Genomic DNA, 22,741 nt, shown 5'->3' with positions numbered 1-22,741 from the left:
GAAGGGAGCAAATCACACTGCCATGTGTGTACCTATGCAACAATCTCGCATGTTCTTCACATGTACTCCAAAACCTAAAATGCAATAAAAAAAAATTAGCCACATAATGGCATGCTTCCATACTCCCAGCTACTTGGAAGGCTGAGGTGGGAGGATCACTTGAGCCAAGGAGGCAGAGGTTGCAGTGAGCAAAGATCACGCCACTGCACTCCAGCTTGGGTGACAGAGTCAGACCCTGTCTCAAAAAAAAAAAAAAAAAAAGAAGAAGAAGAAAAGAAAAGAAAAAGACTACTTTAGCTATTTGGGTTCCTTGTGATTCCATATGAATTTTTGGATGAATGTTTTTATTTCTTCCAAAATAAAAAGTCATCGGGATTTTGGATAGGGATTTCACTGAATATGTAGATCACTTTGGGTAGTATTACTGTCTTAACAATATTAAGTTTTGTAATCTGTGAACATGGGATGTCTTTCCATTTGTGTATGTCTTTAATTTCTTTCAGAATGTGTTGTAGTTGTCAGTGTACGAGTCCTCCTTGGTTCATCCCTAAGTATTTTATTATTTTTGATGCTATTGTAAATGGAATTGTTTTCTTAATTTCCTTTCTAGATTGTTCATTGCTAGTATATAGAAATATGACTGATTTTTATATACTGATTTTTGTATCCTGCTACTGTGCCAAATTTATTAGTTCTAATGGTTTTTTAGTGGAATCTTTAGGGTTTTCTACATATAAGATCATGTAATTTGCAAAAAGATTTTACTTCTTTTCAATCTAGGTGCCTTTTATTTATTTTTCTTGCCTAAGTGCTCTGGCTAGGACTTCCAGTACTATATTGCAGAGGTTCCCAACCCCCAGGCTGCACAACAGTACCGACAGTCTGTGGCCTGTTTGGAACCAGGCCACACAGCAGGAGGTGAGTGATGGGCAAGTGAGTAGTACCTAATGCCTGAGCTCCACCTCCTTTCAGATCAGCAACAGCATTAGATTTTCATAGGAGCTTGAACCTTATTGTGAACTGCATATGTGAGGGATCTAGGTTGTACAGTCCTGATGAGAATCTAACTAATGCCTGGTGATCTGATGTGAAACTGTTTTCATCTCAAATTCATTCTCCTCATCCTACCCACTAGTCCATAAAAAGATTGTCTCCCACGAAACTGGTCCCTGATGCCAAAAAGGTTGGAGACTGTTGCTATATTTAATAGAAGTGGTAGAAATGATAAGAACAGGCATCCTTGACTTGTTCCTTATTATAGAGAAATGCTTTCAGCATCTCAAGATTGAGTACGATATTCACTGTTGGCTTTCCATATATGGACTTTATTAAGTTGAGGTAGTTTCCTTCTAAGCTTATTAAGAGTTTTGTTTTGTTTTGTTTTGTTTTTGTTTTTTTTTTTGTTTTTTTTTTTTTTTTTTTGAGACGGAGGTTCACTCTTGTTACCCAGGCTGGAGTGCAATGGCGGGATCTCGGCTCACCGCAACCTCCGCCTCCTGGGTTCAGACAATTCTCCTGCCTCAGCCTCCTGAGTAGCTGGGATTACAGGCACGCGCCACCATGCCCAGCTAATTTTTTTTGTATTTTTAGTAGAGACGGGGTTTCACCACGTTGACCAGGATGGTCTCGATCTCTTGACCTTGTGATCCACCCGCCTCGGCCTCCCAAAGTGCTGGGATTACAGGCTTGAGCCACCGCGCCCGGCCTTTATTAAGAGTTTTTTATCGGCTGGGCGCGGTGGCTCAAGCCTGTAATCCCAGCACTTTGGAAGGCCGAGGCGGGTGGATCACGAGGTCGAGAGATCGAGACCATCCTGGTCAACATGGTAAAACCCCGTCTCTACTAAAAATACAAAAAATTAGCTGGGCATGGTGGCGCGTGCCTGTAATCCCAGCTACTCAGGAGGCTGAGGCAGGAGAATTGCCTGAACCCAGGAGGCGGAGGTTGCGGTGAGCCGAGATCGTGCCATTGCACTCCAGCCTGGGTAACAAGAGCGAAACTCCATCTCAAAAAAAAAAAAAAGTTTTTTATCATGAAAGAGTTTTGAATTTTGTCAAATACTTCTGTCGCATCCATTGAAATGATTGGTGTTGTATTTTTCCCCTCATTCTATTAATGTGGTATATAACATTGAATGATTTCTGTATGTTGAAACTATTCTTATATTCCAGGAATAAATCCCACTTGGACATGGTGCATAATCCTTTTAATGTGCTGTTGAATTCTGTTGAGGATTTTTATATCAATATTTAAAGTATATTGATCTGCAGTTTTCTTTTCTCGTCTATATGCCTTCATCTGGCTTTGATAGCATAGTAATACTGGCTTCACAGAATGAGTATGGAATTGTTCTTCCTCTTCAATTTTTTGAAAGAGTTTGAGGGAGTTTGGTGTTGATTAAACGTTTGGTAGAATTCACCAGCAAAGTTATCTAATTGTGGGCTTTTCTTTGTTGGGAGGTATTTTGCTTTGTTAATTTTTAAAATATGGTGGCCAGGTGCAGTGGCTCATGCTTGTAATTCCATCACTTTGGGAGGCCAGGGCAGGTGGATCACTTAAGGCCAACCTGGTCAACATGGCAAAACCCCATCTCTACTAAAAATACAAAAATGAGCCAGGCATGGTGGTGGGTGCCTGTCCTAGCTACTCAGGAGTCTGAGACATGAGAATCACTTGAACCCAGCGTGTGGAGGTTGCAGTGAGCTGAGATTGCGCCACTGCACTCCAACGTGGGCAACAAAGTGAGAATCTGTCTCAAAAAAGAAAAAATAAATTAAAAATATGGAATGCCCCATGAATTTGTGTGTCATCCTTGCACAGGGGCCATGCCAACCTTCTCTGTATTGTTCCAGTTTTAGTATACGTGCTGCTGAAGTGAGCACTGTTGGGAGGTTTTTTATTACAGATTCAATCTCTTTATTCGTTATGAGTCAATTCAGATTTTCTGTGTTTTTGTGATTCAGTCTCCATAAGTTGTGTTTCTAGGAATTTGTTCTTCTCATTTATACTATTCAGTTTGTTGATATATAATTGTTCATAGCACTCTCCTTACAATCCTTTCTGTTTCTGTGAAATTTCTAGTAATGATCACTCTTCCATTTCTGATTTTAGTTATTGAGTCTTGTTTTTTTAGTCCATCTAGCTATAGGAATGTCAATTTCGTTGATCTTTTTGAAGAACAAACTCTTTGTTCTATTGATTTTCCGTGTTGTCTTTCTGTTCTCTGTGTTGTCTCTGCTCCAATTTTTATTCTTTATTTCTTTCTGCTAGCTTTGAGTTTAGCTTGCTTTTCTTTTTTTAGATCCTTTACAGTGTAAAGTTAGGTGGTTGATTTGAGCTCTTCTATTTAAAGTATTTATAGTTAGAAATTTATCTCCGCACAGCTTTTGCTGCTACATCCCATTAGTTTTGGTAATGCTGTGTTTTCATTTTCATTTGTTTCAAGTATTTTCTAATTTTCTTTGTGATTTTTCTTTGACCAGTTGGTGGAGTGTGATATTTAATTTCCACATATTTGTGGGTCATCTAGTTTTGCTTCTGCTATTGCTTTTTAGTTTTATTCAGTTTTAATTGGAAGAGATACTTTTATTTACTTATTTTTATTTTGAGACAGAGTCTCATTCTGTCGCCCAGGCTGGAATGTGATGGTGTGATGTTGGCTCACTTCAGCCTCTGCCTCCCGGGTTCAAGCAATTCTCCTGCCTCAGCCACACAAGTAGCTGGGATGACAGGCACCCACCACCACGCCTGGCTCATTTTTGTATTTTTAGTAGAGATGGGGTTTTACCATGTTGGCCAGGCTGGTCTCAAACTCCTGACTTCAAGTGATCCACCTGCCTTGGTTTCCCAAAGTGCTAAGCTTATAGGCGTGAGCTACCATGCCTGGCCAGAAGAGATGCTTTTATGATTTCAATCTTTTAACATTTATTAAGACTTGTTCTGTAGCCATAAGTATGTTCTATCCTGGAGAACATTAGATATGCACTTTAGAAAATGTGTATTCTGCTATTGTTGGGTGGAGTGTTCTGTATATATCTGTTAGGTCCAATTGGTCTAAAGTGTTAAGTGTTGTTCAAGTACTCTGTCTCCGTATTGATCTGCTGTCTGTTTTCTTCACACTGAAAGTGAGATACTGACTTCTCCAACTGTTACTACTGTAGAGCTGTCTGTTTCTCTCTTCAGTTGTCAGTGTTTACTATATATATTTAAGAAGCATGTTTGGTGCATGTATGTTTATAAATGTTATATCATCTTGGTAAATTGATCCTTTCATTATTATATAATGTCCTTCTTTGTCTCTTGTAAAAGTTGTAGACTTAAAGTCTGTTTTGTCTGATGTTAAGATATCTCTGCTCTCTTGATATTTCCTCTGTGTGAAATATCTTTTTTTTCATCTTTTCTCTTTCAAACTATGTGTGTCCTTAGATCTAAAGTGAATCTCTCTTATATAGCATGTAGTTCTATTTTGGATTTTTTTTTCTGCCAGTTGATGTCTTATCTTTATTTATTTATTTATTTTGTATTGTACTTAGGTTCTGAGGTACATGTGCAGATCATGCAGGATTGTTGCATAGGTACATACATGGCAAGGTGGTTTGCTGCCTCCATCCCCCTATCACCTATATCTGGCATTTGTCCCCATGTTATCTCTCCCAAACCTCCCCACCCCTGCTGTCCCTCCCTCAACCCTCCCCAATAGACCCCAGTGTGTGATACTCCCCTCCCTGTGTCCATGTGTCCTCATTGTTCAGCACCCACCTATGAGTGAGAACATTCAGTGTTTGGTTTTCTGTTCTTGTATCAGTTTGCTGAGAATAATGGTTTCCAGATTCATGCATGTCCCTACAACGGACACGAACTCATTGTGTTTTATAGCTACATAGTATTCCATAGTGTATATGTGCCACATTTTTTTGGTCCAGTCTATCATTGACGGGCATTTGGGTTGGCTCCAGGACTTTGCTATTGTAAACAGTGCCACAATGAACATATGTGTACATGTGTCTTTACAACAGAATAATTTATAATCCTCTGGGCATATACCCAGTAATGAGATTGCCAGGTCAAATGGAATTTCTATTTCTAGATAGTTGAGGAATCGCCACACTGTCTTCCACAATGGTAGAACTAATTTACAATCCCACCAACAATGTAAAAGTGTTCCTGTTTCTCCACATCCTCTCCAGCATCTGTTGTCTCCAGATTTTTTAATGATCACTATCCTAACTGGCATGAGATGATATCTCAATGTGGTTTTGATTTGCATTTCTCTAATGACAGTGATGATGAGCATTTTTCATGTTTCTTGGCCTCATATATGTCTTCTTTTGAAAAGTGTCTGTTCATATCTTTTGCCCACTTTTGAATAGGTTTGTTTTTTTCTTGTAAATCTGTTTTAGTTCTTTGTAGATTCTGGATATCAGCCCTTTGTCAGATGGGTAGGTAGCAGAATGTTTTTCCCATTCTGTTGGGTGCCAGTTCATTCTATGATTACTTCTTTTGCTGTGCAGAAGCTCTGGAGTTTAATTAGATCCCATTTGTCTATTTTGGCTTTGTTGCCAGTGTTTTTGGTATTTTAGTCATGAAGTCCTTGCCTATGCCTATATCCTGAATGGTTTTGCCTAGGTTTTCTTCTGGGGTTTTATGGTGTTAGGTCTTATGTTTAAGTCTTTAATCCATCTGGAGTTAATTTTAGTGTAAGGTGTCAGAAAGGGGTCCAGTTTCTGCTTTCTGCACATGGCTAGCCAGTTTTCCCAACACCATTTATTAAACAGGGACTCCTTTCCCCATTGCTTGATTTTGTCAGGTTTGTCAAAGATCAGATGGTTGTAGATGTGTGGCATTGCCTCTGAGGCCTCTGTTCTGTTCCATTGGTCTATATCTCTGTTTTGGTACCAGTACCATGCTGTTTTGATTACTGTAACCTTGTAGTATAGTTTGAAATCAGGTAGCATGATGCCTCTAGGATTGTTCTTTTTGCTTATAATTGACTTGGCTATGCGGACTCTCTTTTGGTTCCCTATGAAGTTTAAGGTGGTTTTTTCCAGTTCTGTGAAGAGTGTCATAGGTAACTTGATGGGGATAGAGCTGAATCTGTAAATTACTTTGGGTAGTATGGCTATTTTCACAATGTTCATTATTCCTAACCATGAGCATGGAATGTTTTCATGTTTGCGTCCTCTCTTATTTCCTTGAGCAGTGGTTTGTAGTTCTCCTTGAAGAGGTCCTTTACATCCTTTTTTAGTTGTATTCCTAGGTATTTTATTCTCTTTGTAGCAATCATAAATGGTGGTTTGTTCTTGATTTGGCTCTCTTTAAGTCTGTTATTGGTGTATAGGAATGCTTGTGATTTCTGCACATGGATTTTGTATCCTGAGACTTTGCTGAAGTTGCTTATCAGTTTCGGGAAATTTGGGGCTGAGACAGTGGCGTCTTCTAAATATACCATCATGTCATCCGCAAATAGAGACAATTTGAATTCCTTTTTTCCTAATTGAATACCCTTTGTTTCTTTTTTTTCTTGCCTGATTGATCTGGCTAGAACTTCCAATACTATATTGAATAGGAGTGGTGGGAGAGGGCATCCTTGTCTAGTGTAAGATTTCAAAGGGAGTGCTTCCAGTTTTTGCCCATTCAGTGTGATATCGGCTGTAGGTTTGTCATAATGTTCCATTGATAACCTAGTTTATTGAAAGTTTTTTGCGTAAAGGGCTGTTGAATTTTGTCAAAGGCCTTCTCTGCATCAATTGAGATAATCATGTGGTTTTTGTCTTTGGTTCTGTTTATGTGATGAATTAACGTTTATAGACTTGCATATGTTGAACCAGCCTTGCATCCTACTTGATTGTGATGGATAAGCTTTTTGATGTGCTGTTGCAGTTGGTTTGCCAGTATTTTATTGAAGATTTTTGCATCCATGTTCATCATGAATATTGGCCTGAAGTTTTCTTTGTTTGTTACGTCTCTGCCAGGTTTTGGTATCAGGATGATGTTGGTCTCATAAAATGATTTGGGAAGGATTCCCTCTTTTTGTATTGTTTGGAATAGTTTCAGAAGGAATGGTACCAGCTATGTCTGGTATAATTCAGCTGTGAACCCATCTGGACCTGGGCTTTTTTTGGTTGGTAGGCTCTTCATTGCTGCCTGAACTTCAGCCCTTGTTATTGGTCTATTCAGGTTTCGACTCCTTCCTGATTTAGGCTTGGGAGGGTGCAAGTGTCCAGGAATTTATCCATTTCTTCCAGGTTTACTGGCTTATGTACATAGAATTGTTTGTAGTAATCTCTGATGGTAGTTTGTATTTTTGTTGAATTGGTGGTGATATCCCCTTTATTGTTGTTTATTCTATCTGTTTGATTCTTCTCTTTTCTTTTTTACTAATCTGGCTAGCGGTCTGTTTTATTGATCTTTTCAAAAAACCAGCTCCTGGATTTATTGATTTTTTTTGAGGAGTTTTTTTTTTGTCTCTATTTACTTCATTTCTGCTCTGATCTTAGTTATTTCTTGTCTTCTGCTAGCTTTTGAGTTTTTTTGATCTTGCTCCTCTAGCTCTTTCAATTTTGATGCTAGGATGTCGATTTTAGATCTTTCCTTGCTTCACATGTGGGCATTTGTTGCTATAAATTTCCCTTTAGACACTGCTTTAAATGTGTCCCAGAGATTCTGGTACATTGTATCTTTGTTCTCGTTGTTTTCAATGAACATCTTTTATTTCTGCCTTCATTTCATTGTTTATCTGGTCAACATTCCAAAGCCAGTTGTTCAGTTTCCATGAAGCTGTGCAGTTCTGAGTTAGTTTCTCAATGCTGTTCCAACTTGATTGCACTGTGGTCTGAGAGACTGTTTGTTATAATTTCCGTTCTTTTGCATTTGCTGAGTTAGTTTCTTAATCTGATTTCTGTTGTTTTGCATTTGCTCAGGAGTGATTTACTTCCAATTATTTGGTCAGTTTTAGAGTAGGTGTGATGTGGTGCTGAGAAGAATATATATTCTGTGGATTTGGGATGGAGAGTTCTGTAGATGTCTATAAGGGCCACTTACTTGGTCCAGATCTGAGTTCAGGTCCTAGATATCTTTGTTAATTTTCTGTCTCGTTGATCTGTCTAATATTGACAGTGGGGTGTTAAAGTCTCCCACTTATTATTGTGTGGGAGTCTGTCTCTTGGTATGTCATTAAAATTTGCTTTATGTATCTTAGTACTCCTGTATTGGGTGCGTATATATTTAGGATCATTAGCTCTTCTTCTTGTATCGATCCCTTTACCATTGTGTAATGCCCTTCTTTGTCTCTTTTGATCTTTGTTGGTTTAAAATCCACTTTATCAGACTAGTATTGCATCTCCTGCTTTTTTTTTTTTTTCTCTCCCCATTCACTTGGTAAATCTGCCTCCATCCCTTTATTTTGAGCCTATATGTGTCCTTGCACGTGAGATGCGTTTCCTGAATACACCACATCAATGGATCTTGACTTTTTATCCAATTTACCAATCTATGTCTTTTGATTTTTTTTTTTTTTTAGAGACTGTGTCTCGCTCTGTTGCCCATGCTGGAGTACAGTGGCGCAATCTCGGCTCACTGCAACCTCCACCTCCCAGGTTCAAGCAATTCTTTCTGCCTCAGCCTCTCAGTTAGCTGGGACTACAGGTGTGCACGAGCACACCCAGCTAATTTTTGTATTTTCAGTAGAGACGGGGTTCCACCATATTGGCCAGGCTGGGCTCAAACTCCTGACCTTGTGATTCGCCCACCTCAGCCTCCCAGAGTGCTCAGATTACCAGCATGAGCCACAGCACCTGGCCTTACATATTTTCACTAGAGAGTTTAATCCATTCATAGTTAAAGTAATTACTGATGGGGAAGGACTTACTGTCATTTTACTCTTTGTTTTCTGTGTGTCCTATAGTTTTTTTGTCCCTTATTTCCTCTGTTACTTTCTTCCTTTATGTTTAGCTGATTTTTTTGTAGTGACATTTTTTATTCCCTCCTCATTTGATTATAATGTGCCTCAGTGTTGGACCCTTTGAGCTTATCCGACATGGAGTTTGTTGACCTTTTCATATATCTGTGTCTTCCCTCAAAGTTGGGGAGTTTTGGCCATTATTTCTTCAAATAAGCTCTCTGTCCCTTTCTTTCTGGTATAAAGATTAGAGTGGGTGGTGCCTCCATTGTTCTTTTTTTTCCCCTTCATACTTAGAGCTGGAAGAGACCTTAGACATCCTGTGGGCCATTCATATTATCTTCCACAAAACTAGCTTCCAGAGAGGTCTTTAGGAAGTTGGCAGAGTCTAGTTACGTATTTTTAAAGTGTCTTTGAATTTTTAAAAACTACATCTCATTAAGTGTATTTATTTATATATATTAGTATCCAAATTTTAACAAATTGGAGTACATTGGTGCTTTGAAATGCTATCAGCTACTCTGAGAATGCAAGATTCTTGTTTAAAAATGTGTATCTTATAACTACTTCCTTGGATGAATTAGACTTTTTTAGATGGAGAAACCAAAACCAAGTGGTCATACCTTTGAGATATTATGGTTTTGTTTTATTTTAGGAACCCAGGCTGGTCTCCAGGCAATCCTCCCATCTCAGCCTCCTAAAGTACTAGGATTACAGATGTGAGCTGCTGTGCCTGGCCCAGTATAGGTTCACTCAAGCAGTCCTCCCATTTCAGTCTCCTAAAGTGCTAGGATTACAGGCGTAAGCTGCTGCACCTGGCCCAGTATGGGTTCTTTTCCATACCACCCAATAAAGCAAATATGGCAATAAAGGAAATCACATATTAAAAGTTATGTTTTTAGTATATACTCTGGTCTATTAAGTGTACAGTAACATGTCTAAAAAATGTACATGTCTTAATTAGAAAATGCTTCATTGCTAAAAAAGGCTAATGATCAGGCTGGGTGCATTGGCTCACACCTGTAATCCCAGCACTTTGGGAAGCCTAGGCGGGTAGATCACAAGGTCAGAAGTTCAAGACCAGTCATGACCAATGTGGTGAAACCCTGTCTCCACTGAAAATATAAAAATTAGCCGGGCATGGTGGTGCTACTCAGGAGACTGAGGCAGGAGAATCGCTTGAACCTGGGAGGCGGAGGTTGCAGTGAGTGGAGATCACGCCATTGCACTCCAGCCTTGGCAACAGAGTGAGACTCTGTCTTAAAAAAAAAAAAAAAAGCTAATGATTGGGCATGATGGCCCACACCTGTAATCCTAGCACTTTAGGAGGCTGGGGCAGGTAAATCACCTGAAGTTAGGAGTTTGAGACCAGCCTGGCCAACATAGTGAAACCCTGTCTCTGCTAAAAATACAAAAAATTAGCCTAGCATGGTGTTGGGTGCCTATCATTTCAGCTATTCAGGAGGCTGAGGCAAGAGAATCGCTTGAACCTGGGAGGCGGAGGTTGCAGTGAGCCAAGATCGTGCCATTGCACTCCAGCCTGGGCAACAAGAGTGAAACTCCGTCTCAAAAAAAAAAAGCTAAAATGCTAATGATCATCTGAGCCTTCAACAAATTGTAACCTTCTTGCTGGTGGAGGATGCCTCGATATTGGTGGCTGCTGGCTGATCAAGATGTTCACTGCTGAAGGTTGGGGTGCCTGTGGCAATTTCTTAAAATTAACATTGACATTTGCCACATCAATTTACTCTTCCTTTCCTGTACAATTTCTCTTAGCGTGTAATGCTGTTCGATAGCCTTTTACCACCGCGGGATATTCTTTTAAAATTGGTATCAGTCCTTTCAGATCCTGCCACTGCTTTCTGAACTAAGTTTATGTTAATACTCTAAATCCATTGTTCTCCTTTCAACAGTGTTCATGGCATCTTCATCAGGAGTACGTTCTATCTCAAGAAATCACTTTCTTTGCTTATCTGTAGAAGCAACTCCTCTTTGGTTCCAGTTTTATCATGAGATTTTAACAATTCAGTCACATCTTCAGGCTCCACTTCTAATTCAAGTTCCCTTAATATTTGTACCACATCTGCAGTTACTTCCTCCACTGAAGTCTTGAATCCATTAGTCATCCGTAAGGGTTGGATGCCACTTCTTCCAAAGTCCTGTTACTGTTACTGTTTTCACCTCCTTCCATGAGTCACACTGTTCTTTTTTTTTTTTTTTTTTTGAGACAGTTTTGCTCCTGTTGACCAGGCTGGAATGCAATGGTGCAGTCTTGGCTCACTGAAACCTACACCTCCAGGGTTCAAGCAATTCTCCTGCCTCAACTTCTAGAGTAGCTAGGGTTACAGGCACCTACCACCAGGCCCAGCTAATTTTTTGTATTTTTGGTAGAGATGGGGTTTCACTATGTTGGCCAGGCTGGTCTTGAACTTCTGACCTCAGGCAATCCACCCGCCTCAGCCTCCCAAAGTGCTGGAATTACAGGTGTGAGCCACCGCACCCACCCCAATCACACTGTTCTTAATAGCATCTGGAATGGTGAATCCTTTCTAGGGGGTTTTCAATGTACTAGGCCTAAATCCATCAGAAGAATGACTGTCTATGGCAGCTATAGCTGTATAAAGTGCATTTCTTAAATAATAAAACTAGAAAGTCAAAATTACTCCTTGATTTACAAGAGTTACTCCCTGGCTGCAAGAATGGATGTTGTGTTAGAGGCATGAAAACAACATTCATCTCCTTACACATCTCAATCACAGCTTTGTGTGACTTAGGTCAATGAGTAGGGATTTTTGGGGTTTTGTTTGTGTTTTGAGACAGTCTCCCATCTTGGCATATAGTGATGCAATCTCAGCTCACTGCAACTCCCACCTCCCAGGTTCAAGCATTTCTCCTGCCTCAGCCTCACAAGTAGCTGGGACTACAGACACATGCCACCACACTCAGCCAATTTTTGTATTTTTAGTAGAGGCAGGGTTTCACCATGCTGGCCATGCTGGTCTCAAACTCCTGACCTCAAATGATCTGCCTGCCTTGGCCTCCAAAACTGGTGGGATTACAGATGTGAACCACCACGCCCAGCCGAGCAGGAGCATTTTCAAACAAACCTTATCTGAGCAGTGGGTCCCAACAGTGGGTTTAAAATACTCAGTAAAACATACTATAAACAGGTGTGCTGGCATGCAGGCTTTGTTATTTTATCTACAGTCAATTTAGCTTACTTCATAAGGATTTTCAGAATGGTCAGTGAGCGCTGACTTCAACTTAAAAGTAGCCATAGCTGCATTAACCTCTTAGGAGAGTCAGCCTCTCCTTTGATGCTTTGAAACCAGACATTGACTTCTCCCTTTAGCTATGACAGTTGTAGATGACATTTTCTTCCAGTAGAAGACTGTTGTCTACATTGAAAATCTATTGTTTAGTGTAGCTGCCTTTATAGATAAGTTATCTAAGCTAGACTTCTGGATAGCTTGCTGCAACTTCTGTATCAGCACTTGCTAAGTTTGTTTTCCTTCTTTTTAAAATCCTTTTGTTTGTGAAATGAAGGGTGGACTTTTTTTTTTTTTTTCAGTTCCTATGATTAAGTTGGCAAATCTGTTCTCCCCTTATTTATGTTTGTTGGTTTGCTTGTTTTTAGTTACAATAACATAAAGTTTTTTTTCCTACATTGTCCTCGTAAATGTAATTCCACTTGACCTAAAAACTTTTAATGATGAGGCTGTGGAGAAGGAGGATTAGTTATTATATAGGTTCTAGTGGTTCCTAAATGTCTTTTAAACTTTATATGGAGAAAAAGAGATATGTATGTAGGTTTTTAATGTATTTAATTAGTTTACTTATAAAATTTCAACATCTGGAAACTACTGAGACTGTGAGAGGTGATATTACATACCCAAGTCACAAATGCAAGACATTTACCCATCTTACTGCCATCCTTATGCCTTTATTATTTCCTTCCACTAGGTAGAATTCCACCAGGCAAAAAGATTGATCCTACAGAATAGAGGAATTGTAAGAGTTCAAAATTTAAAAAAATACCAGTAAATTTTTGTTCATGAATGTTAAATCATATGTAACTCTACTCCTACCTCTAAAATATAGTTGTTTTGATAAGGATAGAAGTATATTTTTTTAAAAAAGAATTACATTAAATATTTTATGGCCAGGCGAGGTGATTCGGACCTGTAATTCCAGCACTGTGGGAGGCCAAGGCGGGCACAAGTTCAAGACCAGCCTGGCCAGCATCGTGAAACCCTGTCTTTACTAAAAATACAAAAATTAGCTGGGCATGGTGGCACACACCTGTAATCCTAGCTTCTTGGGAGGCTGAAGCAGAAGAATCTCTTGAGCCTGGGAGATGGAGGTTGTAGTGAGCCAGGATTGCACCATTGCACTCCAACCTGGGCAACAGAGAGACTCTGTCTCAAAAAAAAAAAAAAAAAAAAAAGATATGTTACATATTTGGCCTCACATTGGGATTTTGTTGTTAGCATTTGCTCCTGGTAGATAGACACATTGCAGACTGTGAAAGAAAACTAAGGAAAGCAAATTTAGGATACTTAATTTTTCTTTTTTTGAAACAGTTTCACTCTTGTTGCCTGGGCTGGAGTGCAGCGGCACAATCTAGGCTCACTGCAACCTTCGCCTCCCGGGTTCAAGCGATTCCCCTCCCTCAACCTCCCCCAGGTAGCTGGGATTACAGGTGTGTGCTACAAGGATCAGCTAATTTTTATATTTTTAGTAAAGACGTTGGTCAGGCTGGTCTCAAACTCCTGACTTCAGGTGATCCATGTGCCTCAGCCTCCCAAAGCGCTGGGATTATAGGTATGGACCACCTCCTCGTTTGGCAAGGTACTTACTTTTTTGTTGTTTGTTTTGACACGGAGTCTTGCTGTCGCCCAGGCTGGAGTGCAATGACGTGATCTTGGCTGACTGGAACCTCCGCCTCCTGTGTTCAAGTGATTCTCTTGCCTCAGCCACCTGAGTAGCTGGGATTACAGGCATCTGCCACCACACCTGGCTAATTTTTGTATTTTTAGGGTTTCGCCATGTTGGTCAGGCTAGTCTCAAACTGTTGACCTCAGGTGATCCACCTGCCTCGGCCTCCGAAGGTACTAGGATTACAGGCGTGAGCCATCGCATCCAACCAGGATACTTACTTTCTACATATACTTTACAAAAATTATTTTTCCATTTTATTGTAAGTGAGATTTTTTTAAGTACCATAAATGTTTTTGTCTGGAATATTTTACTAACTCCTAACAGAAAATGTAGAACTTTCTAACTGTGTAATTAAAGTTTTATAACATCCTGAGGATATAGAAGGGAGCTCATAATCTCCCTAGAGCGTCTTTCTGACTCCAGGAGGAGTAAAATATCCAGTAGGTTTTCCTTTTTACAGGCAGTGACTCAGGGTAAACATATATATGTTCATATATTTACTTATCCTCTGCTGTCTTTCATATTTCTTCTCTTAATTTTCAGCATTTCCAAAAACCATAGGCCATTATTGTCCTTCAAGTCCACCTAATTTTTTTTTTTTTTTTGGAGATGGAGTCTCGCTCTGTTCACCCAGGCTGGAATACAGTGGCACGATCTCGGCTCACTGCAGCCTCAGATTCAAGTGATTCTCCTGCCTCAGCCTCCCAACTAGCTGGGATTGCAGGTGTGTGCATCACCGCACCCAGCTAATTTTTGTATTTTTAGGAGAGACAAGGTTTCACCATGTTGGACAGGCTGGTCTCAAACTCCTGACCTCAAGCCATTTAATTGCGTCTTTGAAGGTAAACAATATATGGAGCTGGATGCCAAATCCTGAGGATGCCTGAACTGTAGGTCTAAAACATGATGCGTTATTCTCAGCAGAGCTCAGAAGGGTCAGAACTCAAGGTGTTATGAGGCAGAGAACATAAGAAATTCATGCATTCCATTTAGCAGTCCCCATGAGACCAGAAGCAGACCCAATGAGTCTTTCAAGATGGGGAAAATTCAACTCCTGGTTTTATAGATAAAAGAATGAGGAGTACCAAAAATGTTATGTTATAATCTCCTCATTTTTCTCTTACAGTCTGAAGCCTGAGCTATATCATATCCTCAATTCATAGTAGCTAACACTGTAGTTTAGGTTCGAGATCATTCCCTCTATCCATTCAAGAGTGACCAGAGGCATAGAGCTCTAATCAAGAGAGCTTTTTAACAAGAATCTTCTAGTAACATACTGATTTAGTTTATAATATTTTAATTTACAAATTTAAAAAGCTACATCTTTTTCTCCTTTTTCTTATCTTTCTTCACATCACTCTTTCCCTTATCTTTATTTTTCTCTTTGTCATCTTTTCTGTCCTTTTTGCTCCCTTCTGTTTCCTGCCCTTCTTTGTTCACTACATCCTGATTGGCAACCTTTTTTTTTTTTTTTTTTTGGAGATAGACTCTCACTCTGTCGCCAGGCCAGAGTACAGTGGTGCTATCTTGGCTCACTGCAACCTCTGCCTCCCAGGTTCAAGCAATTCTCCTGCCTCCACCTCCCAAGTAGCTGGGCCCACAGGCGCACACCACCATGCCCAGCTGATTTTTGTATTTTTAGTAGAAACGGGGTTTTAACATGTTGGCCAGGATGGTCTCGATCTCTTGACCTCGTGATCTACCCTCCTCGGCCTCCCAAAGTGCTGGGATTACAGGCATGAGCCACCACACCTGGCCCTGATTAGCAATCTTATTGTTGATGAAGTTGTGCAGGGCAACTGTGGAACGCATCAGGGAGGCAAAGTACCCCACCACCATTTGGTCTTCAGGTCAAACACATGGAGCTGTCATCTCTTATGATAACAATGCCTTCTTCTGGTATACCTTCTAAAGGTCCTGCCTGAGGCTGTTTTACAGTTAACTTATTTTTTGTATAAGTAGAAGGTGTACACTCTAAATTAACAATTGGCCAGGCACAGTGGCTCACACCTGTACTCCTAGCACTTTGGGAGGCCAAAGTGGGCCGATCACCTGGGTTTAGGAGTTCAAGACCAGCCTGGCCAACATGGTGAAACTCCATCTCTACTAAAAAAATACAAAAAAATTAGCTGGGCATGGTGGTGCATGCCTATAATGCCAGCTACTCGGGAGACTGAGGCATGAGACTCATTTGAACCCCGGGGGCGGAGGTTGTAGTGAGTCAAGATTGTGCCACTACACTCCATCCTGGGCATCAGAAGGCGACTCCATCTCAAAAAAAAAAAAAAAAAAAAAATAGGCCAGGTGCAGTGGCTCACCCCTGTAATCTCAGCACTTTGGTAGGCCAAAGTGGGTGGATCACCTAAGGTCAGGAGTTCAAGACCACCATAGCCAACATGGTGGAACCTTGTCTGTTTACTAAAAGTACAAAAATTAGCCAGGCACGGTGGTACAATCCTGGCTACTAAAGAGGCTGAGGCAGGAAAATCGCTTGAACCTGGGAGATGGAGGTTGTAGTCAACTGAGGTCGCACCCCTGCACTCCAGCCTGGGCAGCAGAGTGAGACTTTGTCTCTTAAAAACACCCCCCCGACACACACAAAATAATAATAAAATAGTGATTAAAAGTATAGTATAGTAAATATGTAAACCAGTAACATAGTTGTTTATTATTATCAAATACAGGTTGAGCATTCCAGGTCTGAAAAATCTAAAATTTGAAAATCCAAACCTTGGGCCGGTGTAGTGGCTCACGCCTGTAATCCAGGCACTGTGAGAGACCAAGGCAGACAGATCATGAGATCAGGAGTTTGAGACCAGCCTGACCAACTTGGTGAAACCCTGCCTCTACTAAAAATAAAAAAATTAGCTGGGCATGGTGGTGTGTGCCTGTAATCCCAGCTACTACTCAGGAGGCTGAGGCAGGAAATCACTTGAACTCAGGAGGCGGAGATTGCAGTGAGTTGAGATGGTGCTGTTGCACTCCAGCCTGGGCAACAGAGCGAGACTCTATCTCAAAAAAAAAAAGAAAAGCCAAACCTTTTTGAGCACTGATATGATGCTTCAAAGAAATGCTCATTGGAACATTTTGGGTTTCAGATTTTTTGATTTGGGGTACCAACTTATAAGCATATACAGTGCAAATATTCCAAAATGTGTAAAAATCTGAAATCCAAAACACTCCTCCCAAGCATTTCAGATAAGGGATACTCAACCTGCATTGTGTACTGTGCATGATTGTGTGTGCTATACTTTGATACAACTGGCAACACAATAGGTTTGTTTACACCAGCATCACCACAAACGCATTAGTAATATATTGGACTGTGGATATTACGATGGCTATGAAGTCATTAGGTGATATGAAATTTTTAGCCCAATTATAATCTTATTGGACCACTGTCATGTATGTAGTCTATTGTTGACCACAACAGTTATGTGGCACATGTCAAGATTTCTGGTAAATAGCTGTTTTTCAGGGAATTATTTGTGAGCCTTAAAATTGGTTTCCCTTATTCCTTGTTATTCAGCTGGTTGTGCTAAGAAATGTTATGATACTTGTTTGGCAGATTCTTAATAGACAGTTTCTGTCCCTTTTCTCTTTGTGGATTTTCAACAAATATGAGCATCTCCTACTTTCCAGACCTTGTGCTAGGCCTTGAGGATACAGCTGTCAACAAAACAAAGTTCCTGTCTTCACAGAGTTTGTATGAGAAAGATAGGCAATAAACAAATACATGTCAAGTACTGATGAGTACTGTGATTAAATCAGAGTAAGGTATAAAAAGTGATATATCTAAAATGTGGCGTTATTATGCACACCTTCACAAAAAAACCGTATCAGCATAGTATGATCTCAAATATGTAAGCAAAAAATACTAGGAATAAAGGCTATTAAAGAAGTATGCTGAAATATTCATAGGGGTTATTCCCGATACTGAGATTTAGGGATAATTTTTTAATTATACTTTTATATATTTTTCCAAAGTGTTCGTTACCTTTATGGTTGGGGAGGAAGCGGTACTATTGAGGTAATGTTTGTGTCTAAAGCCTGGTTCTGCTGGCTCGTAGCTCCTGTTGTGCACTAAGAGGAAGAAAATCACCTGCATGGTTTCTCTAAAAGTGTTTCTGGAACTCCCCCCAGCAGTTGTCTCATGCATGATCTGAACAAGTTCAACTCAGTGAGTCCTTCCGCTTTCTGAACAGGCGTCTGTCTCCTATCAACCAGGATCAGTATCTGAGAAAGTTACTTGTCATTCTTCTAAGATTTGTTCTTTCCCCAGTGTTTAGACCAGTGCTAAATAGGTCATTTATGAGGAAAGTGTAGAAAAACTCTTTGGTAAGATACTATGTATTCTAGAAATGTCATTTTTAAAATTAATTTTGTTTACAATATATGCTTCACCATATTCCAGTCATCTGACCTAACTCAGGCTATTGCATATATGTGACTTGTAAAGGCTGTGGGACAGGACAGAAAAGGCATGAAGCAAATGTTCAGTCAGGGAGAGCATCTTCACCCCACTCAGGCTGTGCCTCAGCTACCTCAGCATCAGAAATAACGGGCCAGGCACGGTGGCCATCAGCACTTTGGGAGGCTGAAGCGGCAGATCACTTGAGATCAGAAGTTTGAGACCAGCTTGGCCAAAATGGTAAACACAAAGAAAGAATTAGCTGGGTGTGGTGGCACACACCTGTAGTCCCAGCTACTTGGGAGGCTGAAGCACAAGAATCACTTGAACCTGGGAGACAGAGATTGCAGTGAGCCGAGATTGTGCCAGTGTACTCCAACCTGGGTGACACAGTAAGACTCTATCTCCTATGATGAGGCTGGTCCCTAGGCTGAGGACTCAGCAGATATGTATCAATGAAAAGGTTCTTTTACAGCTAGAGTTGTCGGATTTCCTGTTAACTCTGAACCTCTCAGCATCCTCTTCAGGATCAGAGTTGCTGGTGTATCCCTTAAAGGCCTGGTTTTTCTATGCTTCCACCCACTCCACTTTAGGCTACCCCTTGTCTACTGCTGTCTTGGTGACAAAATGTTTGGGACAAAGCAGACAAAAATAGTGTGTCTTCTTTGCCTCTCTTCTTTTTATGTCCAGGATATACACATTTTTAGAAATATGGGCACACTTTACACATTCAAATAGGTGGGTGGGCACACTTTGGTTTTAATAATAGTTTGAGGATAACTCTTTTTTTTTTTGAGATGGTGTCTTGCTCTGTCGCCCAGGCTGGAGTGCAGTGGTGCAATCTCAGCTCACTGCAGCCTCCACCTTCTAGGTTCAAGCTATTCTTCTGCCTCAGCCTCCTGAGTAGCTGAGATTACAGGCAGGTGCCACCAAGCTCATCTAATTTCTATAGTTTTTTTTTAGTAGAGACAGAGTTTCACCATGTTGGCCAGGCTAATCTTGAACTCCCGACCCCAGGTGATCCGCCTGCCTCAGCCTCCCCAAGTGCTGAGATTACAGGTGTGAGCCACCGCGCCCAGCCTGAGGAGAACTTTTCTATGCCTCTTTGTCTTGCCTTCTCTTTTGCACTTCTTTCCTCGCCTTCCTTTCCAACTCTTTGCTTTGTTTCTTTCCATCTTCTGTATCAGGCAGCAATTCCTTTAAACATTCTTTGATGTTATTGGTAGCCCTTACACCTGAATAGGTGAAGCCTATCTCAGAGTCAATCATTCATTCCAGCTGAAAGTGTTAGTTTACTTGGTAAGTGCAATGTGCTGGAAGAAACAGCTATTCATGCCTGTGAAACATTGGTTAAATATACTTTTTTTTTTTTTTTTTTTTTTTTTTTGAGACAGAGTCACATTCTGTTGCCCAGGCTGAAGTGCAGTGGCACAGTCTTAGCTCACTGCAACCTCCGCCTCCCAGGTTCCAGTGATTCTCCTGCCTCAACCTCCCAAGTAGCTGGTATTACAGGTGCGCACCACCACACCTGGCTAATTTTTTCTATTTTGAATAGAGATAGTGTTTCACCATGTTGGCCAGACTGGTCTCAAACTCGTGGCCTCAAGTAATCCAGTCACCTATGGTTCCCAAAGAGTTGGGATTACAGGTGTGAGCTGTCACACCTGGCTGGTTAAATATACTGTAGTTACTGCTCCTTATGCCTGGTAGCCGTAAACTCCATTTCTTATTCAAAAGATTTTATTTAAAAGCTAAATGTAGTGGCTTCTTTGCTCCTTTTCCAGATTTACCCAGGCAGTTAGTGACTCTCACTACAGATTTTTCATACCTCTCTCATAACCCATATTAAGACTGTTTTATTATTATTTGTTTATATACTTTTACTAGTCTGTGAACTTTTTCAAGCGTAGGAATTGTATTTTTTTCTCAGATTTGGTATATGATCAACAAATGTTTGTTGACTGTCCATTCTTCTTTGAATAGGACTTATTCCCTGTTTTCAAGGAATTTACCCTCTAATAAGGGTCATTAATTACAGGTAACCATGGTACAAACTAGAATACCGTTAGTGCAGCAGAGAAGGAAAATATCACTGCTTGGTGTGGGAAGTAGTAACACCTATTACTCCAGGCTTTGTTGATGAGGTAGCAGTTGAAATGGGCCTTGAAGTATGAGTGTGAAATGTGGCATTAATGAAATTATATTAGTTTTTTGTACTTCTTGATATTTTTATTAGCAGTAATTTAGGTTCATGGGAGCTATATTGTTTGACATGTGTTCCAAAGCCTAACCTATAAATCATCTAGGTATTACTTTATCTATTTTTTTTGCTATTACTTTTCCTATAAATCATTCTTCAGTTGATTTATACAAAGGAATACATCTTGTGGGGTTATCAGTATATACTCTCTTTTTGTGGGTATCCGTCTTAAATTCAGGCATTAATATTTGAGACTATGTTTTCAACTGTATGAATGTTATTAGCCAAAAGAAAATGTGAAATTTGATGTCTTGGCTGGATTTGATGGCTCATGCCTATAATTCCAGCACTCTGGGAGGCTGAGGCAAGAGGATCACTTGAACCCAGGAGTTTGAGACCAGCCTGGACAACATGGCAAAACCCCATCTCTACAAAAAATACAAAAATTAGTCAGGCATGGTGGCGCATGCCCATAGTTCCAGCTACTCAGAAGGCTGAGATGGGAGTATCACTTGAGCCTGGAAGATTAAGGCTTCAGTGAGCCATGATTGCATCACTGCTCTCCTGCCTGGGTGACAGATTGAGACCCTGTCGAAAAAAAGAAAAGAAATTGATGTCTTACTGTTCTATTTCGTATATTTTCTTTATTCGTTTTAGCCACTGACCCCTTTGCTTCTGTTTTTGGGAATGAATCATTTGGAGATGGATTTGCTGACTTCAGCACATTGTCAAAGGTAATCTACTGTAACTAATGGGAAGGGAAAAAACATACTGTATTTCCACCAAAAGAGCAATCCTCCCTTTGATTACATAGTCCTCTCACAAAGTTGCAGCTTGATTTCAGTATATCACAGCAAATGTTGATTTCAGATAGAAATGAAAGATAACATAGTTAAACTAGACATATTTCTTTATATAACTAGACTGTATTGGTGGTAGAGGTAATTATAGTTTTCTATTGGCATGTTTGCTCAGCAACTTCATATTTAGTCTTCTGTCTTTTTAAATATGTTTCTCCCAATTGAACCACATTTCTACCCTGTTCACGGTCTGGGTCAATAGCTCTAAAATATGGGTGTTCATTTCATCCTGTCTGTATCGGTTACTTGATTTTATTTTCTGAGGTTGTTAGGGTCAGCAGTAAGGTAATTAATACACAAAGTCCAGTAGTAAATGTCCACTGCTTATTTTGCAGGGTAGCTGTGGTATTGACGCAGGCTAAGAGAAAAGGAGGATTAGATTGTATATCAAATTGTCCATATCATTGGTTCCTTGGTTCTCAGCCGAGGGTTATTTTGCCACCAGAGGAACATTTGGCAATATCTAGAGACCTTTTCGTTTTTCACAACTGAGTAAGAGATGCTACTCATATCTAGTGGATAGAGACGAGGGATGCTATTTAATACAGTCCACTCTCTAGCCTGCCACAATATGCAATTATTGTTAAACCTCGGGTGGTTTTGCATTGAATATTTCCTGAAGCTTGACAAACCTTTAATCTATATTTAGCTTTTTTGGCTTATCTGTTAATCTTAATAAGTAGTGATGTTAGAATCACTACTTATATAGAATAACTTTTTAAAAGAAATTTCTCCCGTTGGAGCCTGAATGCAAAGGTTAAATTTAGTCAGTGGTCTCAGAACCAAAATAAATAAAACTATATAATACTTAAATTATTATTCTAAATGCTACATGACCACCACAGTTTGCTTGGTGTAGCCATGTATAACCATTTTTTTGTTAAACAAAGGTCAACAACAATGAAGACCCTTTTAGTTCAGCCACATCGAGCTCTGTCAGCAATGTAATGATTACAAAAAATGTATTTGAGGAAACATCAGTCAAAAGTGAAGATGAACCCCCAGCACTGCCACCAAAGATCGGAACTCCAACAAGACCCTGCCCACCACCACCTGGTATGAGAGTTGGTACTTTTCTTCAGAGAACTACATAGATTTTCTCTTTCTGAAAAGTACTGTGCACAACTTACTTATATAAAGGGCTTTAAATGAAGCAAGTCAAACATATGCAGAAGCCTGTTGCTGTCTTTCATTCTGACCTAACTGCAGAATTGCAGACATGTCCCTAAGAGGTTAGCATGTATAACTTTCATGAGCTGTCTTTCAGCCAAGACCTTTTTCTTTTTTTTCACTTAATCATTTCAGAGAGGCAATAAATGGAAAAGGGAAGTGTTAAGGAAAATTTCTTTGCCTTTTGGAAACTTATTATCAATTTGAATAGCAGTTTCCTGCACTTTGGTGTTTTAATTATAATTTATTTAACAGAAGATTGT

At 40.0% G+C, this 22,741-nt stretch overlaps 1 protein-coding gene and 1 non-coding gene across 5 annotated transcripts in view; one reads left to right on the top strand and one right to left on the bottom strand.

Annotated features, from left to right (window-relative positions):
• EPS15 (epidermal growth factor receptor pathway substrate 15) overlaps nucleotides 1-22,741 on the top strand; it is a 176,437-nt gene that overhangs the window by 145,111 nt on the left and 8,585 nt on the right. For all 4 annotated transcript variants that reach the window (XM_074380807.1, XM_010349192.3, XM_074380806.1 and 1 more), the window contains 2 exons: nucleotides 21,106-21,182; nucleotides 22,199-22,364. In XM_074380807.1, coding sequence (XP_074236908.1) covers nucleotides 21,106-21,182; nucleotides 22,199-22,364 — 243 coding nt within the window. The remainder of the gene's footprint in view (nucleotides 1-21,105; nucleotides 21,183-22,198; nucleotides 22,365-22,741) is intronic.
• LOC120366142 (U6 spliceosomal RNA) lies at nucleotides 2,776-2,882 on the bottom strand. The gene has a single exon (XR_005580891.1). It is a non-coding gene; the product is annotated as a U6 spliceosomal RNA (small nuclear RNA).

This window comes from Saimiri boliviensis, chromosome 11 (assembly GCF_048565385.1).
Source record: "Saimiri boliviensis isolate mSaiBol1 chromosome 11, mSaiBol1.pri, whole genome shotgun sequence".
Taxonomy (NCBI): domain Eukaryota; kingdom Metazoa; phylum Chordata; class Mammalia; order Primates; family Cebidae; genus Saimiri; species Saimiri boliviensis.
Note: the sequence above shows the minus strand (reverse complement) of the source record. Positions and strands in the feature narration are given on the sequence as shown.